General features: G+C 32.2%; 2 protein-coding genes across 4 annotated transcripts; both read right to left on the bottom strand.

Annotated features, from left to right (window-relative positions):
* Positions 1 to 5462: 5462 nt before the first annotated feature.
* Positions 5463 to 6443, bottom strand: LOC120174670 (probable membrane-associated kinase regulator 4). Its single transcript, XM_039181446.1, has one exon. The coding sequence runs from the start codon at positions 6396 to 6398 to the stop codon at positions 5463 to 5465; it is 936 nt and encodes a 311-aa protein (XP_039037377.1). The 5' UTR covers positions 6399 to 6443.
* Positions 6444 to 9311: 2868 nt separating this feature from the next.
* Positions 9312 to 19027, bottom strand: LOC120174594 (myosin-9-like). 3 transcript variants are annotated; one of them, XM_039181392.1, is made up of 18 exons: positions 18776 to 19027; positions 17856 to 18074; positions 17374 to 17469; positions 16305 to 16357; positions 15982 to 16078; positions 15811 to 15884; positions 15008 to 15110; positions 13946 to 14056; positions 13652 to 13728; positions 12895 to 12961; positions 11850 to 11915; positions 11205 to 11312; positions 10936 to 11066; positions 10668 to 10734; positions 10479 to 10546; positions 10303 to 10396; positions 10037 to 10104; positions 9312 to 9912 (listed from the first exon to the last, which is right to left on the bottom strand). In XM_039181392.1, exons 1-18 carry the CDS (start codon positions 18923 to 18925, stop codon positions 9564 to 9566), a joined length of 1998 nt encoding a protein of 665 aa, XP_039037323.1. In that variant the 5' UTR covers positions 18926 to 19027; the 3' UTR covers positions 9312 to 9563. The 3 variants fall into 3 exon arrangements, with proteins under 3 accessions (XP_039037323.1, XP_039037324.1, XP_039037325.1); XM_039181393.1 differs by having other exon boundaries at positions 10303 to 10379; positions 10480 to 10546; positions 18776 to 19026; XM_039181394.1 differs by having other exon boundaries at positions 17856 to 18090; positions 18776 to 18979.
* Positions 19028 to 22698: the final 3671 nt, after the last annotated feature.

The following is a 22698-nucleotide window of genomic DNA, read 5'->3' as shown; positions in this document are numbered from 1 at the left end:
GTGGTTTTGGTTTTTTAAGGATCGTTTTAAGGCAACCGAGGTATAAGTTTAGAGCCCATATGAACTTAAAGATCAACATTGATAAGCTGTAAAAAAGTAGGATCACTTATGGCTGTCAGCCGATCGAGGAGGTTACCAATAAGAACATACTTGAGGGACATGTTTTGAAGAATGCGTGGGAGCTTCCATTGTCCATGTTTCCTAATATTCACTACGGTGGAACGTACATTTTTTTCACTAATGCCTGCTAATGTGCATGTTTGTGCCCCATTCAGAAACATGTATACTTACGATGTTATTACACCTGAACATGCCTCTTCTCTCTCGGCTGCCCCTATGTTTCTGACGGAAAAAGCAACTTTGGAAACAAATTGAGTTAAATGACGACCCTTTTGCTCTTTAAACTTGAAACATAATGCAAAATCATCCTTAAAAGTGAACCTATAAATATATCTGGATAACACAAAACATACACAATTAGAGAACTATTTACATATGTTTATACGAACAAAATGAAAATGAATGAAATGCCTAATTACATGGGCTTCTACACTAGCACAGATAGCATTAAATTCCCAGTTTCAAGTGTAATTGTTGCACATGTAGAACTTATTGGATGATTTCAGTCGGTAATAAAAAAGAATGTTATTTTTGTATTTGAGTAGAAGCAGTTCCAAATTGGCTCAAATGCTAAGGTCTGCCAAAAATTTTAATAAATAGAGGTTAACGTTTGATCATGTCGAATTGAGTTTATAAAATTTGAATTACATTGTTTGAGGTTTCGTAAATATTTATAATAATATATTATTATTTTATTTCAATTTAAACAATTTTATATAATCATAAGTAATACATATTTTTTATACGTTATATATATCATACAAAGTTGAAGGACTATTTCAAAAACCTGAAAAAAAAATTGATCCATCAACTAGGATTGAAAACCTTGTCGACCATATTCAGCCCCAAATCCATCTTTTCAATGGATCCATATTTTTATTAAAATAAGAATAATATATTTTATAAATATACTGCCAGCACTTCTTTCCTGGAAAAATATAGTTGGGTCAAGGAATCTAGCGAATAACAAGGATTTTCTTATATGGTTTTAGAATCATAAAGAGAATAGCTCAGTTAATTGCATGTTTCGGTTAAATTATTGTGTATTGGTGTAGTTTTTTTAAACTTCTTTATGGACTTCTTTGTTGTAAAACTTTATGGTATCTGATTCGTGTGTTGTTTTTATGCCTACAAAGTTGAATAGAAAAGGTTTATGGTTGTTGTATGTCGTTGATGTTTCAGATTTGAAGAATAAATGTAATGATTTGTTTAGAATAAATTGTTTTATCCTTCTTTTTTTATGTTTGTCCCAAGGGAAAGAAATACATTGGCGGACCATCTCGCTAAGGCAAGTATTAATAGACATGAATTATTCAAAGCTTGGTGGTAACCGTAGTATGTCCTGTCGAGTATGTGTTAGTAACGCTTCGATCGATGTACTTGTCTTATTTTGTTGCACTCATTTCTTCTAACTAGGAATAAGGAAGTTTTATGAATTTATGAATTTTAGGATTACTTTTAATTAAGGGATTAAATAGCAAGTTTGTAAAATTTTACGATAAAAACAACAATAAGGTTTAGCTATCAAACTTTCAAATGAGCAAGACACGAGTTTAGGAGGTTTAACAGTTGATGAAATTGATTAATTGGCTTTATAATGATGATGAAAACTCGATAAATTGTGATTTTTAAGCATAAGAAATATTATGATAAGAGATTTTATAAAATTTGTCTTTATTTGATACTCACAAACATGATAAGGACGCTCGAACTACTTGTGTTAAAATTTTCACTATGTCGAAAAATACAAGATTTGTTATAAATATTACATCCCAAAACCCTACATGCTTGACACTTTTATCACTATTTTGATTGTACGTTCATAGACCGGTCTAAATAGAAATAGGGTCATATCTCAAACAGCCATGACGAACCGAGAAAGTTAGAATTGACTGTCATGCACCAGCTTATTACAAGGCTTCTAATAACCAAGAATTATGTCTTTAGTTTCACGTTTGTGATTTGCCTAAGCTAGTTCATCAATATTACCAATAGGTTTAACATATTTGGTCCAATTACATACTTGATCATTTCTCCTAAACATGCATACTACCAAGTCACATACAACCAATATTCAATCATGTATACTTGTAAACAATCATGCATCAATCACCCAAACATGCATCCACACAATCAAATACAATCCAAAAACCTTTACTAAGAATCCATAGTTCATACAAAGTCCAAAATAAATGCCCAGTCCACAATTGGTGCCCACATTGCCACTAAATTGATTTCAAATCAAACCCAGGCTTATTGCATCAACAACTTTTCTTGCCAATGATCAATCAATGCCTTCCCACGAGTCCTTCAAATGCTTATTTCTCTGGAAAGAGCAACTAACAACAGAGTGAGCTTAAATAAGCTCAGTGAATGCCTAACATTACTGAAAGCAATTACAAAACAAATGCCAAGTAAAAGCCATCCCAAATGCAACCTACACACTGTTTTTTCCTTGTACATGTTTCATACTCATGATGGCATAATGCAAATGGCATGTTCACTTGTTGAAACTTAGGAATGAATCAAAGATGCATGTACTTATAACATGTTTTCCAAATGATAAAATGTACACATATTTTAATACACAAATGACGAGTTCAATTAGTATTCATCATCAATGATTTATTGGCAGCTTTTGTTCAACTTGAAACATAATAAATTTCACATACACATTGGATAAACAGATCTCTTTATGATTCCCATTTTATGGGCTAAATGAGTCAAGCCCAATCTCATATTGTGCTACATAAACATACACACTACAACATACCAGTCTATGTCCCAAAGAGCGGAGCACAGGCAACATCACTCTTTCTTTATCTCCCCAACCATCATGAATCCTATCATACCTCGTCAAAGTTTAAAAACAACGAGTATACTCAATCCTAAAGCATTACCCACATATATGAAGGTCTCAAAAAGAAAAATAGGTCAATAGATCTATGAAACCTTATGCAGTCTGAACTGATATACTTAATTTTCATATTCTTACTTAAAATTCTGATTTCGGATTTGATTGTCATCGACAATCCATAACACATTCAATAAGCATGCTTCCTTATCATACATGTACACTAAAAAGTGTCGGATCTATTTCAAATCTGAATTAAATCATATTCATAATTTTTCTGCATAAAACTAGTGCATCGAAACAAAATATACACACATACTTACATGTTGCCCTTACATTTAATTCAGCTGAAATTAAAAACAAATGAATATGATTTTATCAACCCAAATTTCGACATCTTAAAAATTGATTTAATCCTAAATGTGAGGGTTAATCCCCCAATTTAACCTAATTTAATCAGCTGATTTAATCCTAAATGTAGGATTAATCATCTTAAAATTTGATTTAATACTAAATGTAGGGTTAATCTTAAATGCAATTTTATTGCCCTTACATGTTAGCCCTTATATCATTTATTTGTTTTTAATTTCAACTTATTCAAAACAATTGAAGGTTAAATCATTTCGACTCGAAATCAATTTTCAAAAAACTAAAAACCAAATTGATCTGACTACGTAATTTTACATATGATTTTATTAACCCAAATTTCAACATCTTACGATTAATTTTTGGGTAAACTACGTATTTTTCACCTAATTATTTGCGTGATTCTGGTTTGATCACTCAACTATTTCTTTTTTAAAATCATACTTAATATTATGTTTTGATTTCATTTTGATCACTCAATGTTAAAAACATAACAATGATATTGATGTGTCACCATAAGATAATATCATACTATTATTGAAAAAATGTCACGTCAACAATTTTGTTAATTTTTTAACGACGGTGATTAAAATAAAACCAAAACGTAATATTACATGTAATTTTAAAAAATATGAATTAAATGTTTATTAAACATCCCTCTTAGTGCTCAACAGCATCAAATTTAGCCTTTTTGATTTGGCTTTTTCTTTTGGGTGTAATGGTGTCATAAGTCAGGCTGACAATGTTCACTTAGTTTAAGGTTTGATAAAATCCCACTAACAAATAACATATTGTAAAAGAAACACAAAAGCAAGACCACCTGAAAGGCTGTTTTGTCTGCACTTTCAAGATCTTATTCTTCATTGTCTTTTCCTTTTTCTTTCTTTAACATTTATTATTTCTCATATTTTATATTAGTTTTTAGGGTCTCCAGAAGAACATTTCTGTAATATTTAAGCATTACTTAATTCAGACAAGTGTCTCTTAATTGTTCTAAAGAGACAAAACTGTTCAACTTCCATCATCTGATGATTGGTTGGAACTGAATTAATAATTAGCTTAGTTTTTGCCTAATTTATTCACTGTTTTCTCCATTATTATATGCTTTCAAGAAAACCATGGCGACTTCTGATTTAATGCAACTCAGATTTTTTGGCTAAATTTTAATAATACTTTTTTATTTTTTTTCTTAAAATAATATCTAAAAAATAATATATAAATTCTGTATATAAAATTAATTTTTACTCTCATATATTAAATAATAATTTTGTTTTGAGACACACGTTTAAATTTGTACCAAACATGAATAACATCTGTCAGAATGAGCACATATAAATATATAATATATGTTAATACTATATGATTTTTTAATAAGACGAATATAAATAAAATTTCAGGGAATAAAATAAATAATTAATTAAAAAAATTAAATTTTAAATTAGGCAGATGTCCACTTTTTCAATAGTTTGAATTATATGTAGAGATAATAAACCCTAAATAAATATAGTATTACGTGATTGTAAAGTTTCACACTAAAAGCTTGTAAAATCAAAGCTGATGCAATGTCCCATAGGATTGCATTATTTCTTTTCTTTTCAGAAAAGAAACCCGAAAAAGGTTTAAAAGATAAATTATTATGATAATCCAGAGAATAATTGCGAGATTAACAAACAAGATAAAATTAAAAAAAAAATAGAATTTACGGAAAAAATAAAAAATAAAAAACTATATACAAAGGTTTCATTTTATAATAACTTCTATCTCTATTATTTATTTATAGAGTATATTATTTGATGCACGAACCAAATCACCGTAGAAAATAGAAATTCATAACGAATAAGTCTCATTGTAATATGAGTTTTCTTTCTCACTAAATAATTTAGACAATATAGTAACTCTCTCTTCTAGCCATGATTTTTAATTCTAAGTGTTTTTACATAAATTTTAATATATTTACTTTTGATCTTATTTTTACTATTATCTTTCCGATTATCGTAATAATATTATTTTATAGAAACTTCCGGTGATCTTTCGTAATATTTTGATTCTTCACTTTTCTTGAAGAGTATTTGTTTTCAAGTCTACGACGTATAGATTGTCGTCTTTTCTCACTCTTAAATTTCTAATATAATTTATTAAGATTGTTTCTACTAACATAAAATTGTGCGTCCGTCTTTGAACTCATCTGAGATCGCTTGCAATGTGCAATGGCACCATGAATTGGACTCTCGATATTTACTTTCACGGTACTGCTGCTTCTTTTAAGAAACGGCGGGTACTGAAAACCGTTCGAGTTCGAAGATGAAGATGAAGAACTTGAAGACTCGTTTGTCGAAGAATGTTGTTCGATCACCATCGAAAATGACCTGCTATGACGATTGCTTGGGCCGTTTCCGGTTGCGGACAACTCCTTCCCTTTATCCTGATTCATTTGTCCGAATCGGCTTCGCTTCGGTTTTGGAACCGTCACTCTATTGCCATCCTTTGCTGCTGCTGCAGAGGACTCATACGAGCAACCGGATTTGCTGAATAAGGCTTTGAGATAAGCCCTGGAAGCCTTCAGCCTTGAACTCAGCTTAAGCATTTTAGTCCAAGACTTCTTCGGATTTTCGTGTCCACCGATACATCGGCTTACGTCCGTCTCGGTCCAGTACTCGTAGAATGAGTACTCGACCGGATTCAGCTCCCTACTAACAGAAGAAGAGTCACAAGGCGAGATATTGCAAGATTCAAAAGGAGTACTCGTTGAAGTTGGTGTAGTAGTAGTGGTAGCTAATGGTGTGCCATAGAATTCTTGGAACACACCATTTTTGTCGTCGCAGACCGAATCGAAACCCAATTCGGAGATTTCGAGGAGATGAAGTGGAAGAAGTTTGCCTTTGTAGAAGAGTTCATCGGCAGGGGAAGTTGTGGGCTCTCTCTCCGAGGAAAGTGAAGACATTTGGAACTCAAATTCTCTTGAGGTTCTGGAATTGCTGAAAAAATTGGAAAATGAAGTGATTTCCATGTCAATGTATTCATCATCTTCAGGAACATTCTCAGTGAACCTCACTGCCATTTTTAATGTTTTCTTAAGGTAATAATCTCTGTGTAAGAATCTTAGTTTTAGTGCAGAGGTGAGGTTTGAAAAGAGAGGGAGGTGATTGCACTCTTTATAATGCTGCCTTGCTACATTATAAGGTTGAGTATTCGATTGTCTCAAGTTACAGAATTTCAAATTAGTCGAGTTGATGAATCTTTTATCAGATTTTAATTTTTTTAGTCGGATTGAGTTTATGGAATTCAAGTCAATTTGTTTGAGTCTATGTATAAATTTAATGATAAATATTTATATTGTTATGATGCTAATTGGTTCATATTTAAATAGTTTTCTATAATCATATATGATATACATATATTTCTTCATATTTTTCCATATAACATGCAGAGTTGAGAGATTCGACTCAAACTTAAAAATCAAATCACTAATTATTAAAAATTTTGAGTTATTCGAGTCATTATTTACAACTCAAACTTTATTTAAATTTTTGAATAAAATTGAATTTATGAATTTACTAGTCAAATTGAATTGAAAATTTTAGTTTTTTTTTATAGCTTCCCTCACTACAATTTGTGCCCAACACATTCAAACATAAATACATAGATATTTTTGGTCTAATACCACTTTAGGTCCCTATTAATTTAAATTTAAGTGGACTTGTCCTTTAATTTTTTTAGATTAAAAACTTAACGAGTTTTGTAGCAACGCATACTAAATCCAAAAAGAGAAGAAAAAAATGAACATATTTGTATTAAACATATATTCATATTCGACATTTATTTGAATTAAATAAAATAATCCAAATATATAGATATTTGTGGGATCTGTAGGGCAAAAAAGTTGAAACATGAGAGCAAACCGAAATTTCAAAACCAGGTTTCAAGCATCATCCATCACCATAAACATCATTACTGAAACAATTTTTGTATGCATGTGTGCTCCAATGGCTGCTAAAAATTAAAAGAGAGAGAGAGAGAGAATAAAGTTAATTTTTTATTTAATAAAATAATAGGGACTAAAAGCTAAACAATAACATTTTTAATTAACTTGTTTTCACTGTTTTTTTACTGGATTCCAGGGTTTGTTTTCTTCACTTTGTATACATTACTTTCATTGGAAAACACCTTCCCAAATACTACTGGAAAAATTACAATAAGGTCTAATTATCCTCTCAATCCTTGTAGTTTTGTAGATTTAAAATGTTCTCCCTCAGTTTATTTGGTAACATGGTCAATTTGAAACTGTTTGAAAGTCTTGTAAGAAAAAGGATATATCAATTTCACTTTATTTCTCCATAGCAATGTTGAATAGTCACACAATTCTGTGTTATCAATTAACAATGTTATCCCTTCCCGATATGTTCAGCTCTCGAGTGGCCCTTATAATAAAACAGAATGTATTTTTTCTTTTCTAGACGACCCGACTCCAAACAATCATGTCTGCAAGATATGTGTATATTGTCAATTGATTAAATATTACTTTTTTTTATTAATGTATGATAAATACAATGTGATATCTGTACAAAAAGAACTCTCAACTATTTGACATTGAATGTTCACACCGTTGTTATTCATGGTGCTCAAACTTGAACCTAAAGAAATAGCAACAATTCATCTACCACCAACATCATCTGATTCGTATAATTAAAAAATATTAAATAAATAATATATTATACTTATCACATGCTAATAAAAAAATACACAAATGCTCATGTTTCCACACAGTCAAAATCTCTTCAAGCATCTAAGATGTTCTTAATTCTCTCAGTCCTCGAGACTAATTTTAATCAAAGATCATTTTTCTCTTATTTCAGTTAAGGACAGAGAAATGTAGTTTTATCTGAAACAAGTCCACATCTTACTCCGCATGAACAAAACTACGTAGTGATCAGACTCGTTCATAGAGTATATGATTTAGTAGCTCGAATTTCTTTACTCTTAAAAACCTAAGCCGAGTCGAGTCACAAATTCGATTCGTTATTCACAATAATGATAAAAATAAAAGAGACCATCTTCTATTATTACATGAAATAGCAAAATTCTCATCGTCTGACATAATTATGATGAACCCCATCTTGTCCAAGTTTCGTCCCATATCTTTCTATTAATGAAACCATTTTACCCTACTATCCCAAACCACTACGCGGGTAAAGAAAAAGTTTGTCCAAAACAAGCAACAAGGGTACTGCTAAAATGATATGGGGCATAATTATGATAAATTCTACCTTGTTTAAAACAAAGTGTCTTTCGCAAGGTCACTCAATATAGCAAAATAAAGGAACCATTATCGTAATTTGAAATGAATATTGAATAAAGATGCGTCATGTGTTTGACATAATATATTCAACTTTACGGGGGGGATTTTTTTCCTTTCGCTTCATTGGTGCAGGGATTGACAAAGTAGAGCACTTGTCAAAGTGCACCGATGCTGGTTCTTCGTACAACAGCGGCACCAATAAAAAACAGAGAAAAACTATGCAATAAAAACAGTACAGTTGCTAGAAAGAACCTGTTGGAAGAGATAGTGGGGTTGGAAAATTATTTTCCTCCCATCCCCCACTAGTTTCTGTTCAAAGCAATGGAGGCCCCTGCAAAATGATGGTGTTATGCTAAAGATAAGACAAACTCCAAATTTCTATATCAGGAAACCATTTTCACTAAAGCTAATGTTTTTTTCCCTAGTGATGAACATCTCACTTTCAAACAAAGCAATGTCTTGTGTGTTTGTCGTGTGGCCATGCTTTCATTTCTCTCGAATTAGTGGTGTCTGAGACTTTTCCGAAAATGAGTATTGTAAAGATGTGAAGAAACCTATACTATATGCATACCATATAGAGAAGGCTGATCATTGGACATCAGCTCTAACCCAACCCTTTTTTTTTAAATATCAGACCTACAAATTATTCAAGGTTGAGAATTATGCAGTAAACTGTTAAAAAGTCGAAACCCGATACAGATTCATGTTTTCTATGAATGCCCGTATAACAGGTATTTACATAAGAATGAACAAATTTAAACCCCATCCGATTTTACAGAGGAAACAGTGTAAAGCTTGATTCTAAAATGAAGCTTTTTTGGCAGGTCATATATACATATATATACCAATACATGTCATACTATAGCACAAGTGCTTGTCTATAATGTCATCTTTTGATCAAGTCTCCACAAGGTTAATTTACCTGATCTATTTGTGTGGTGTGGTATCACCAGATCTCAGCTCCCTTTCAAGTTCATCGAACTCCCAATCCCCTATCTCATTGGCCGAGTAGTCTTGGGCCTCTTGGCTACCATTCCCAAACTCAGACTCCAGCTGTGCTAATTCTGCTGCATGGTCTAGCAGCGGCTGTGCTTCAGGATTATCCTCTGTAGCTTCAGGTTTAGATTGTGTTGATTCCGGAGTTGTCTGTATATCCTCAATAGGAATATCAACCTTTGGAGTCTCTAATTCCAAAGTTGGCCGTTCAATAGCTTCAAATTCCGCTCTTAATTTGTCAAGGTCATTAAATAGCTCTTTAATCTTAGGATCATCTTTCCTGGATAGGAGATCGAAAAATGGGTTTAAAAACCTCATTCAAACGGAATCGTGAAAACACAATGATGGGAGTCCACATGAAAATTGGAAAGGATGTATTGGCATGCAAAATGTACATATCTAACCTTGAAAGTGTCTCGGACTTGTAAAGATGCTCTTTCATGCTATCCACCACACTGAAGGTAGTTATAATCTGAAAAAAAAAAAGGAATCAATAAACAATTGCCTCTACAACTGAGGGTTTGAACCATTGGAATTGGGCGGGGGACTAAAACGAGAAGGGCTTAAAACTAGTGGGAAAAAACATAAAGTAAGCAATACACAGTTTCATTTTTATTGTTCCAAAAAAAATCCCTCTAAAAGAAAATAAACGAGCCGGGGCTAAGTGTACCTTGGCTTCATAATCCAAATATTCCACCTCAAGATGTTTCCTCGGGTTCAATTCTTCGAAATCCCCATCACTTGGGTCAGATGAGTTCCCTGATCTGTCTTTTCAAAAATAAAGAATTAGAAATTGCAGTAAAAGTAAAAAGGCCAGAATTATTTATCTCAAAGTATACAGATTACTTTTCATTCAACTTCGTCAGGTTCTCTACAAATTTACTGATACGACTGATGGCAGGCTTCAGCTCTTTCTGCAAAAGAGTACAATGTTTCCAAGAACAATGCATGAGAGAAAGAGAGAAGGAACAAAGGTAAGACTTAACAACGATTTAAACTCACAAAGTATTTCCTTTGTCAGACCGCATTCAATACCTTGTAACCAGAGAGAAGAGTCTTGGCCAAGTTCACAAAATAATTCTCATGTTGCTCCAATTCCTCACTGGAAAATGCAAACAAGTATCAACAAAAAAGTTAAACAGAATCCAGTATTGCAAGTATTAAATTAATATAATTAAGAGCAGACTTCATACTATTTACTTTCTTCAAAGCAAAAGAATTTGAAAAACAGGTTCGACGGACGAGGATAATTAGACACGTAATCGTCCTATTCAACAGAACAAAAGAATGTTAGATTGCATACATGACTTGCTTGTTCTTAGTTTCTGAATATGCGGACTGGATAAGCCAAGTATCTTCCAAGAAATTAATCCATGTTTGGAGAACTTCAGCTTCTACTCTACAAGCAGAAATGGATTTTGAAAGTTCATCCTCCTGTTAACGTATCAGAAAGAATTCTTAGATATTTGAAGTCTGAACCATAAGGCAGGCCATAAAATTATCAAGATGGAGTAATTAATAAGCATTATAGCTTTATAAAACAGAAATTAGGGAAAACATACAGACACACACCTTCATTTTCAAAAGGGAAACGACCTCATTGTTAGCTTCATTAAATTGATCTCTTTCTTCCCGGACATCCCGTAGTCGTGCAGTAGCAGTAGCCAGCGAGATATTAACCTACACATGTTTCACTGAAATGTTAATGGGGCCGAATCCACCTTTTTACAGAAAAGGTAGTTAAAAACAGATAGAACGTTCAACAGCATGAACTGCAGGAGGTGTAAAACCTAAAGTTTTCCAAGATGCCTTGTTTTCATGGTTGTATGTTAATTTTTTTTTTAATAATTTCAAATAACACCCAATCATCACAAATCAAGTGGAGCCAATGATCATTAAAACAGATTTAAGCAACACAATGAAATAAATCATATCGAGAAATCATTCTTATATCTGTCATAGTAATTGATTTCCAAGCTTTAGTACTTCAATCACCTCCAAAAGTAAATAAGTATATAAAAGCTCTGCTTCAGTAAAGCATGCAGTCACCTCCAAAATCATGAATAAGTATAACCAAAAGAAAGAACAATTATAAAAGTAAAAATTGGGAACAATATGCTATACTTTTAGGTAATAAAAAACAAACATGCAAAATCATGCTGCAGATTTTCCAACATGTAAGAAACAACAACAAGAAACAGAATGCAGTAGAATAACCTTTTTCAGCTCTGCTTCAAGTTCATCTCTTTGTCTCTCAAGCATTGAAATCTCAGCTACTATTTCCTGGATATTGTTCATTAGAAGAAAATTTCACATTTCTCATCTAAAACATTTAAATACACCAAAAGTCACAGGCATATTTGTCCAGATCAGCATGGTTTTCATTGTTTCAATGAAAAGCTTGCAAAGTTTATGATGCTAATAAAAGTTTAGACAAAAATAAACAATAAACCTTAAAAATAATTAATTTTTTCTTTTCTTTTTTCACAGTTTATATTATTCTTTTGGTATATATGGACATACATTTGACATTAAATGCTTAGGCTACTGATGAGGGGAAATACTCAACCGCTATGGAATTTGAAAACAAAAAGATGATAAAACTAATTGAATTAGATAAAGAAAAGTGTTCTGGGATTTTCGAGCAACCAATTCTATTAAAATTCTCTTAATGATAATAATCACTTCCCTAATAGCCTCCAGCATAGTATTCATAATAAAATTCCCACTAATAGTCATATTTAATTAGATCTCTTACTAAAACACATAACTATTGAAAATAACACAAACGATAAACTTTAAAAAAAACTAACGTAAAAACTGATAACAGAAAGCTGATCCTAATAATAAAATAATTAAATAAAACTTGGAGGCTCTCCCCCATCCCACAAACCCACATCCTCAAGATGCAAAAATAAGGCCTACAAATTGAGTCTCATGTCCTAACCAATAACAATGTCCCCCGGGAGACTTTTTGAACAGCATATGAAGAAATCTAATAACATTATATCACTGCCATGCAGTACCATGAATCCATGATGCGTGAAATCAACTAATTCTTGGAATGCCAATTTTAGATGGATTCATCCCGTAAATAATTTGATATGTTCCATATTATACTTGCCACTTCATTAAGTCTTATTCTTAAAGGCACTAAATTGAAGATGTAGGATTAGGAAGTGTACAAAAGCCTTATTCTGACGATGATAAATTTTCCTTTTTATCTAGCCATAAAGAGAACACATCAGTGTAAGCATACAACCTTCTCTTTTCCTTCAGCTTCAGTTGCTTTGGCCACGCGAACAGATAGGGCCTCCTCCTTCTGTAATCTGCCAATAATAAAACCAATGACCAGTGTGAAGCAACTACTTTTTTCAAGTAAATATTTAGATAATTCTAAGCAGAATCGGTTATAAAGATATTCAGATTGCTTTATATCTTGCTTCAGTGCTGTCTTGAAGGATTTCATCCAAAATCCAGATATTATCTTAAGTATAAGTAGAAAAATTCCGGGCAAGCACCACAAGAAATCTCCAGAAACCCGATTAAAAACATTTTTGCCAATTAGAATGACCCAATGATAACCTTTTCCTCATTGATAATAAACAAGATAAACAAGAAGGAAATTGAGGTCAAAGGTCTTACATAGGACATAAGAAATATAAAATCACATCAAAGACTTCAGCAGACGTCCTTTAAAGTAACCATGAATTCTGGTCATCAGTAACACTTAAAAGAGTATTGATCCATGTTAACTTAACAATGTTTCATACTTCCTCAGAAGTTTTCAAATAGGAGATATCAAAAAATGGTCGCAGTAAATTTCACCATTTCGCACTGAAAATTTTCTTATAGTACCTAATGAGATAAAGGTTAAGAGAAAAAAGAATCAGCTGGGGCTGCACTAACCCTTTAATATAAAACAATGTATTAAGAGCTGTTAATTTTTATCAAAAGTAATTGCATTGATAAAATCAAATATTATTCAGAATGACACTAAATGTTTTTATCTAAAGTACCTGTGATCCAAAATTCGTTTCTCAGCTTTTGCACAAGAGCTGGCAAGAGATTCTGATAAGACCTTCAACTTATCAACCTGCTCAAATAAACAATATAAAGCACCAAATTTCAAACTGATGCCCTCAAGAATTGCTGCATTTGCGAAAACAGATGTTCATCTTTTAAATTTTTACTTTAATTGCAAAAAGGTAATAAATCCTAAATCAAACTTTAACAGAAAGCAGGTTGCTTATACATATTTCATGCTTATTAAAACAATATCAGGAAACAACCAAATATCAAGAAAATTCTACCTTTAGAGAATGAAGCTCAGGAGAGTCTCCATTGTTTAAAGACTTCTTTTTCATTAAAATCTTTTCCAATGTGGAACAGTTTCGTATAACTGCAAGTGCTTCTTTCAGAGCCTAACACAAAGATAAGGTGGTCAGCTTTCATATTTTCTTTCAGAGAGAAGTATTGCAAAGTTCAATCACAGTTTTAGCAGAAACATAGCCAAGGTAAAGATTACTGAATGTCAATAACCAGTGGGTAAATCAAAACCATGAGTAGCTTCAGAAAATCAAAACTTTTCCATTTATCTTTTTTTTTTTTTGGGGGGGGGGGGTGGAATAGGCCTTGTCAACTTGATGTCAAACCGTCAACAACAGCCTATTTAATTAGATATCATAAAGGGCTCTATTTGCATCAAATGTGTTGACATATTTGAACTTGTATTTTACTCTATATGTTATGGAACTTAGAAAACCTATAAAATTTTCTTATCTCGTCCAGGACAGCTGGTTTTTTATTTCTTATATATGAATTATCAAGATGCACCAAATTGAGAGAGCTAATCAGATTTTGCAATCCATGTACAGTAATTTCTACCAATGATAAGAATATCATCATTCAGTAACCTACACACAGTTAAAGTGATTTGACAAGGACAGAAGAAACATAAAAGGAAGAGAAGGGAGGAGAAAGAAGAGGACCATCAAGGAAACACCCAGAACGTGCCATTTTGTGGCAAAGGAAAAAGCAAATAACATTTAGTTTGGTAAGAAATCCCAGTGTTTTTACATTCTTTTGCAACTTTATCAATTCTTGAAGGACCATATGCATGACCAACCATGAAGCAAAAGGAAATAGTTAGCATCAAACAATTGCAAGATTAATGAACAAAATGGAGCAGTATAATGTTCTACCGGCAATTTGATTCGTGTAGATTAAAAGCTTAACAGGAGTCTCAGAAATTGTTTCCCTGACGTTATACTAGATTCTTTACTCAGCAACAGCATACAACACATTATAGATTCCAAAGTACCACAAAAGGACAAGCAAAGTTTACCATAACTCAAATCAAGCTCACTGCTCACCTCAATAGTCACTTTAGTAGCACTGTCAGATGCATTATCGTGACCTTCTAGCGTGCTCAGCTTACTGAGTTTTTTCTTCAAATCAGAAGCTTCACTATCCGTTCTGACACAGGAGATAAAAGAAGAAATGTTGTTTCAGCACGTCTCCCAATCAAGCACCTCAGACATCAAAATCCTAAAAATTTCAGGCAAACATGGTGGCTACAGAACAGCATGAACCAAAAAATATGACATTCCTGATTTATTAAAATGGAAAGAGCTAGTAGATTTCTGCTACATTTGGATGCAAACATGACACATGCAAAATATGATCAAAAGTAAATTTAATTCACGCCTAACAAAAATATCCTAGCTAGATATTAGAAGTTGAAACCCATTTTAAGAGGAAAAGTACAACATATGTGCAATTAGGAAAGAAAATTTCAATTAGATACTGCCAAAAGCTATGTTACTCAGAATCGGGAGTGAATCTCGGATACAGGTACTACCTGACACAGGTATGTTCTATCCTTTCAAAAATATATATATAATTGGAGAATGATTCCTCCATGCCCAGATCCAAATTGATGTTCGATATGAGTGTCAGACATGGGTATTTCAGGAAAAATGAAGAGCCAAAGTAACATTGGCCCAAAATAGATAAGAATTTGGCATTTTCAGAAACATGAATTAAGAACCCAAAGACAAAGTAGAGACAACATGAGAGTAAATAAAGTGTATACATTATAATACAGGCTGAAGGAGAGGAAATGGAAGCACTCTGTTTTGAACTACCTTAAATGATCTCTTATCAAAAAAACTACCTTAAATGATCTGCATCGATTTTCAACCCTGTTATGGCACTTTGAACAAATTGTAGCAGTTCCTCCCGCTTCACCTATAAATTACAATGTTCAATAGGGGGGAAAGAAATATGCTAAATTTTGAGCCTTTCTAAATTACATTCTGAATGTAGCATAGGTTGAACAAGTTACCAGCACTTCATCTTGGTAGCTAGAAAAGGCAGAAGCTAGATCCTGTAAACTGCTGACTACAGCATTGTGAACTTCTTTTCCTCCAGTGAGGCAGTGCCTGCAGGTATTATTATTTAATTAAACAAAAGTTCCAAAATTCAATTTAATTTTCATGCTAAATGTTCATAACAATAAATTATTTGTCTTGCTTAACCAAACAAAACCTACAAGAAGGTGCAGAAACTGAAACCGTTCTACATATGTTAGAAACAGTTGATCGAAAAACCCCAATGCTGTCCCTCCAGTTTATAATAAACCAATAGTCCTAAAGTAAGAGGACTTACTGAAACATCCACTGGAGCAGAGAAATCTCTTCCTCATTTGGAGCTTCAATAATCTGAATCATAGAAAAGAGTTAACCTGCATTAACCTCAATGACCAGGTACTCCAAAAACATAAAAGTGCCATAAAAAGGTTGCATGCTTTTTAAAAAAAAAATAAGTTTTTTCAGTCATAATGTTAACTTGTTAAAGTTGGTCTACCAAATCCCGACTTTGATCAGATGAAAATTGTAGAAAATCAAACTTACAAGATTACATGAAGACATCCAAGATACTCCAGCAGAAAGGGTAACATGTTTATGAACAACTTAAATGTACTTAAATTAGATAAAAACACAACAAACTACTAGCTTCCTGATGATCTTCTTTGAAAATTGTTGAAGCAATAAAATCTCTACCTAATGATATTTACCTAAATAATGGAACCATTACATGCTGCCATATTGAGGTCGGTAAATGTGATCTATAAAGTTCTCGTTTGTGTCATATTTCAAAATGTCTCCTCACTTTCACTAACCCAATTAATCTAGTCAATAATAGACTATTTTGATAGCATAAGGAATGAAAGGTATTGAAGCAGCTTCACAAATTACCACATTTGATAGGAACTAATGATCTTAGAGAATATTTAAAGAGTAAGGTTCTGGTTTCTGCATGGAACTTTAGACTAGGGCAATTTCCAGTAAAGTTGTTATAAGCCTTTTAAAGTGCAGGAGCTACATTCATTTATTTTCATTTGGAAAACCATTATTCAGTAATCAATGAAAATGTCAAAAACTTCCCCAGGTCCATGATAAAATATTTTCTTTTTTATTTTATTTGAATGATCTATCATGATTATTTATCATTTTTCCAGTACAAGATTTAAATCCAGAATGATCATACAAGAAATATTGACTTTTCCAAACCCTCGTCTAATGCCTAATCCTCTATAAAATTAGTCAATATCTATGCTAGCAAAGCTGGAAATAAAATTTTAAAAAGGTATATGATATATTCACGATTCTACAATATCTTAACAAATCATGATTGAAAAGAAAATATGAATAAATGACCAAGCTATCAATCGTACCATAGATATTGTTATGAACTCTAAAGCCTGGCTTTGAAGGAAAACCTCTCGAAAATTCATTGGTGCACCCCCAATATCAGCGTCATAATACAAATCCTATCAATCATTAAAATAAATCAAAAGAGAAAGTCATGATGCAAGAAACTTATTTCAAATGTAGAATTATTTTAGCACTCCAACCTATTCCAGGCACACAACACATTAGTTTCAAAATCCAACAAATAATAATGCACTTCAAAGGAAATATAAGGATACAACAGTAAGGTATACTAAACTATTGAACCTAAATCATGAAAGAAACACAATAGATAATTTGATGTCAGACTAATAGGAAAAAATGGGCCTACCTATCTATCCTCTTGCTGAGCTGATATTTACGAAGACATATCATTTACAACTCAATAAGTAAAACAAGGCATAAGCAGGCAGCACCTAAGCCACAGCATTCAATTTGGTTTTTGTCAACAAAAGGAATAGCTCACCACTGATGGCTTCTGTGGGTTCTCCTTTGCTTCATCGGAAGCAAGAATTTGCCCGTCGCTCTTTTCGCTGCCTTCAGATGAAACTTCAGATTTCTCAATTTCCTTGAGTGCAGCCAACCATCTTCTCATCAGCATAGCTCTCTCAGGACCCCTACAAGAGATTGCTGCTTCCTCCAATATTTTCACAGTTTGCCTTAAACTCTTGAAACTGCGAGACCCCTGCGTAAGTATGCAACTTTAGCAGGTCCAATAGCAATATCATAAGATATCACAACAGTAAAAAGAATTTCTGAAAGTAAACAAGGGGAAAAAACTAACTAGTAGTGCATTAAATCAAGTGAGAAATGCTAGCTGGCTTTAATATGATAACCGACTAGATCATAAAGCTATTAGTTAATACCAGTTTACCACATTACAAGTCAGATTTGACATTAGATAAAAAAATTCTTCTTAGGACCATTACTTGAAAGAGAAATTGCCAAATCCAAATAAAATGAAACAAAAAATACATTAATATGTGTAAATAGAAGCAGAAAGTGTATAGAAAAGAAGAATCCATTCCGCCACACATTTCTGGAATTCTAGTTCAATTTTAAATCGCATTTTGTTGAATTTGAAAAAAAATGATTTTTTTATTATTATTACAGACATTTCATTATCTTCTAATTTAAAACAACAAAAAACCAAACAATTGAAAACCAAAATGTAAACACAAAAAAACAATATATCGCAATTTAATGATAAATTGATAACAAATCATTTCCCGCAAAATGTTTATTCTAAATTTTCAAATTAAGGGAAAATGTCAACATTCAAACTTTCAAACTAATAAGCATTCAGCCTGAAATTGCGACATACACGCCTCAACATGCAAGCACATGATATTTAAAAATGAAGAGGAAAAAAGAGAAGCAAATTACAATGCGATCTTGAAAGAGCTTGGCTCCTTCGGCGACAGCTTGGCCAGCATGATGGACAACGGTATCGGCATAGTTTTTGAGGTTCCGCGTGATGTTACTGGTGTTCCCAGCCTCCACCGCTTTGTTCACAGCCGTTCTCAGCCACGACATTTCGTTTCTTTTCTCCGGTCAATGCAATTAGGGTTAAGTAAATTAGTTAGAGGGAAATTTAGGGTTTTGGAGCTTAAATGAGACATAAATGGGAGAAATGTTCCTTCAATATCGATTGTATATTTGTTCGGATGACGAAGAAAACGAAAACGACGGCGTTTGGTAGAATGATGTGACGTTGTCTGACCCCACACGTGCTCCGTCTTCTTAAAAGTATGTTAGAATTTTTCTTAGGATAAACTACAAAAATTATCACTCAACTTTCTCCTTACTTCTATTTTGGTCACTAAAATCTTAAAAAAAATTAATTTAATAACTGAATTTTATACATTAAATTTTTTTTAACACTCATCGGTTAATTCACTCACAGTGTGATGATATGGTATTTTAAATTGAGCTTTCCCAACTTTGTACTTCATATATTTTTTTTCCTTCTTTGATGGTAGGTGTCTCTTCTTCCCATAGTCCACATTACTTGTGCATTTGTGCACTTCTTCTTGGTTTGCATGGAACCTACTTCGAGATCTTGAAGATTGTCATCTATCTCGATCATCATCATCACAATCTAGGTCACACCCACGATCGGTTTTCTCTGTAACTGTCTTTCTCTTCCGTGTAATGTTGTTATCTATACTCCCTCTGAGACTTGTCTAATTCTCGTTCTTTCTCATTATGATGCCTTCTCTCTGAGTTTGTCAATGTTAATGTTGATTATTGTAAACCAGAGGAACAATCAATTATTAACATACCAGAGATAGAATCTAAAAGTTATCCATTTGGATCTATCAATTCACAAGACAGTGATGTTACGAAAATAAACTTTGATACTCAAATAAAAGAAGTGTGATTTTTCATAGATTAATTTTAGGGTTTTCGAAATTTTAAGCATGTCCTTTTGGTATGCCTTAAAAGATTTAACAACCCTGCTAAATCTCTAAATTCAAGGGTTGGTGATCCTTTAAGGAGTTTTTTTTCCTTTCAAATTTGACCTAATCAAATGGATATGACTGTAAATAATCATATGATGAAAAACGCGAAGGATATTAAGTTATTTGATGAGAAGTATTGTTAGTAATAATAAAAATGAATCCACTGATAATATTCTGGCCATTATAGACATCAATGACAATGTAAGAAAGGTTAATACTCATTTTTCTCATGCCTTTAAAATTTGCGGGGAGAATTCTCTCCTCTGTAATTCAAAATTTTAAAATATCAAAGTTATATAATTTTTCTATATAAAATCTGTGGATATGCAATCATTAAATAAATCACTTCAAGATTTGCTTGATGTGATTCAAGTATGAAAGCATATCGGAGTATTATAGTAGTATTATATACTGTGTTAATTTGATGAGTGAGTGCAAATAGGGTTACGTGTCGGTTTAAAACGGTTAAGGTCGTGAGTGATCTGACAGAGATGTTTAGCCTTTGCGAATAAAAAATTATTTTATTAGGGCAAAATTGCCCAAATAATCCATTTGGGTATCTTTAATTCCAAATGGATTATTTGGGCAATTTTGCCGTGGGATTTGATAGTGGGTAGTAGGGGTGTAAACGAGTCGAGTCGAGTTCGAGTATTGCTGAACTTGACTCGATCCGAAAACTCTAAAATGGAGCTCGAATCGACTCAAAAACTCGCGAGCTTAAAATTTTCAAGCTCGACTCGAACTCGAAATCCTGAACTGAAGCTCGTGAGCAGCTCGAAAAGGCTCGAAATGAAAAAAAAATTCGTAAACTTAACTCGATTAAAGCATCAAACTCGAATATGAACCTTAAATACATGAAATCTTATTGTATTTAAAAAAAAATCAATACATAAATATTAATATTATTATTAATTTTTTTAAAAAATAAAATCTTAATATATTATATTTTCGAGCTGCTCACAAGCTTTTCGAGTCGAATATCGAGTAGCTCGTTTCAGCTCGTTAAGAACTCGAGTCGAGCTCGAGTCGAGTCCATTCGATCCGAGTATTTATCGAGCCTTGATCGAGTCGATCTCAAATAGCTCGCGATCTGTCTCGTCTCATTTACAGCTCTAGTGGGTAGAGATTTTAATGGGTTTGGGTCCATCGATTGAACTGTACAAAAACCCGACCCGCTTGAGAATATCTCTCTATCAGAAAACACTTATAATTAGGTTGTAAATTACTGAAAAATGGCTATGAATTTATTTTGAAATTCATAATTTTTAAAATAATGTAATTATACTTATTAAAACCCCCCCATAAAATCATTAAAATAAAAAAAATATAAAAGTATCGAAAATCCTAAAGACTGAGTTTTTTTTCAGAATTTTGTTATTTTTCCAATATTCTAGAGATTTTCATACAATTTTATGATTTTTTTTACATTTTAAAAAAATTAATTAAACATAATTATATTTTTAAAAATTAAGATTTGAAAAAATAAATCCATTTTAAGTTTTTTCTGTTACCATGTTTTAAATTTTATTTAGAAAAAATATTTTTCTAAAAAACCTATTTTATAATTTGAGAAATATGAACATCGAGTATCTATAACCAACATGATAAGTTACTCATGTATGGATCACAAATACTGGAAAGGAATTTTGTTCTTTGTCAAGACATTGCTATCCTTCTTGTTACTAGAGAAACAAGATAACTCCTCTCCTACAACAATATTCCATATCAAATTAATAATATTTTGTCCTCGGACATGTAATTTTTACCATTATTTTTCTCAGCCATTTCCTTGAGAGCCTACCACACAAGACAAGGAAACAAAAGATTTAACCAATGTTGGAAAAACGAACCGGATATCAAACCGACCAGACCTCCGGTTTGATGATAAAGCCCAATCGGTTTGATCAAATTAGCTTCGAATACATGAAAAGTAGTTTGAATGTGAAACAAAAATTTTAAGGAAAGTCTAAGGTACAATAGCTTAATTTAAGGTTAAGGAATGATGAAAAATGGATATAATCGAAATTGTGATAAAAAAATAACATTTTCGATTGGACGTAATTTAAAATGTTAATTTTTTTTCTTAATATTTTTAGTTGAATCGAAAAATTTTACATTTTCCATAGTATTTTCGGTTGTTGGCAATGAAAAATATTACATTTTTCTAAATATTTTATGTTGCGCTCATTTCCTATTATTCCTTAGCCTTAAATAAGGCGGTTGTACATCAGAACTTCCCATTGGTTCAACGATTGAAATTAGTGTTGCACAACATGAACCACCAATTCTGTGTTCAATTGATCAAACTGGTCTGTCTACTATTTTTCTAGAGTAAATTATATGAATGATCTCTTATATTTTTGATCTATTTAATTTTGGTCATCGATTTAAAAAAGAGTGGTTTTGATTCCTTATATTATCTTTTCGTTCGGTTTTAAACTCTCATCCTTTACTCCCATTAATTCATTAAGATAAAACTGAGTCGATAATAAAAAAATAAAAAATGTATCTTTTTCTCATTTTCTTCTTCTTGAGATGAATAAACTGATGAGTTTTGTTCTCTTCTAAGTGTTCTAGTCACGCCACTTTTAATAGTCGTATTGGCTAAGAGTGGAAGAAGAAAAAGTAATTTTTTTTAATTATCAACTCAAACTTATGTCGTTGGGTTAGCAGGAGTTAACGACTATGAGAAAATCGATCCAATTGATAACATAAGGAATCAAAACCGCTTTTTTAACCGGTGGCCAAAATCAAATAGATCGGAAAATATAAAGTACCAAAACCTCGTGAATAATTTAAAAAATAAAATATTAAAATTTTATTTTTTAAAATTTAATTATCAAT

The sequence above is a fragment of the Hibiscus syriacus genome, unplaced genomic scaffold (genome assembly GCF_006381635.1).
Source record: "Hibiscus syriacus cultivar Baekdansim isolate YM2019G1 unplaced genomic scaffold, ASM638163v2 tig00112114_pilon, whole genome shotgun sequence".
NCBI lineage: Eukaryota > Viridiplantae > Streptophyta > Magnoliopsida > Malvales > Malvaceae > Hibiscus > Hibiscus syriacus.
This window is presented reverse-complemented; position numbering and strand designations above follow the sequence as displayed.

Bases quoted from the DNA above. Each gene is read 5' to 3' on its own strand.
- LOC120174594 (XM_039181392.1), bottom strand. From the start codon at position 18,925: ATGTCGTGGCTGAGAACGGCTGTGAACAAAGCGGTGGAGGCTGGGAAC. The intron at 18,075-18,775 runs GTAATTTGCTTC...ATACTTACGCAG, and splicing joins AGCTCTTTCAAGATCGCATT to GGGTCTCGCAGTTTCAAGAG. The intron at 14,057-15,007 runs GTGAGCAGTGAG...TCTTTGTGTTAG, and splicing joins CTACTAAAGTGACTATTGAG to GCTCTGAAAGAAGCACTTGC.
- LOC120174670 (XM_039181446.1), bottom strand. From the start codon at position 6,398: ATGGCAGTGAGGTTCACTGAGAATGTTCCTGAAGATGATGAATACATT.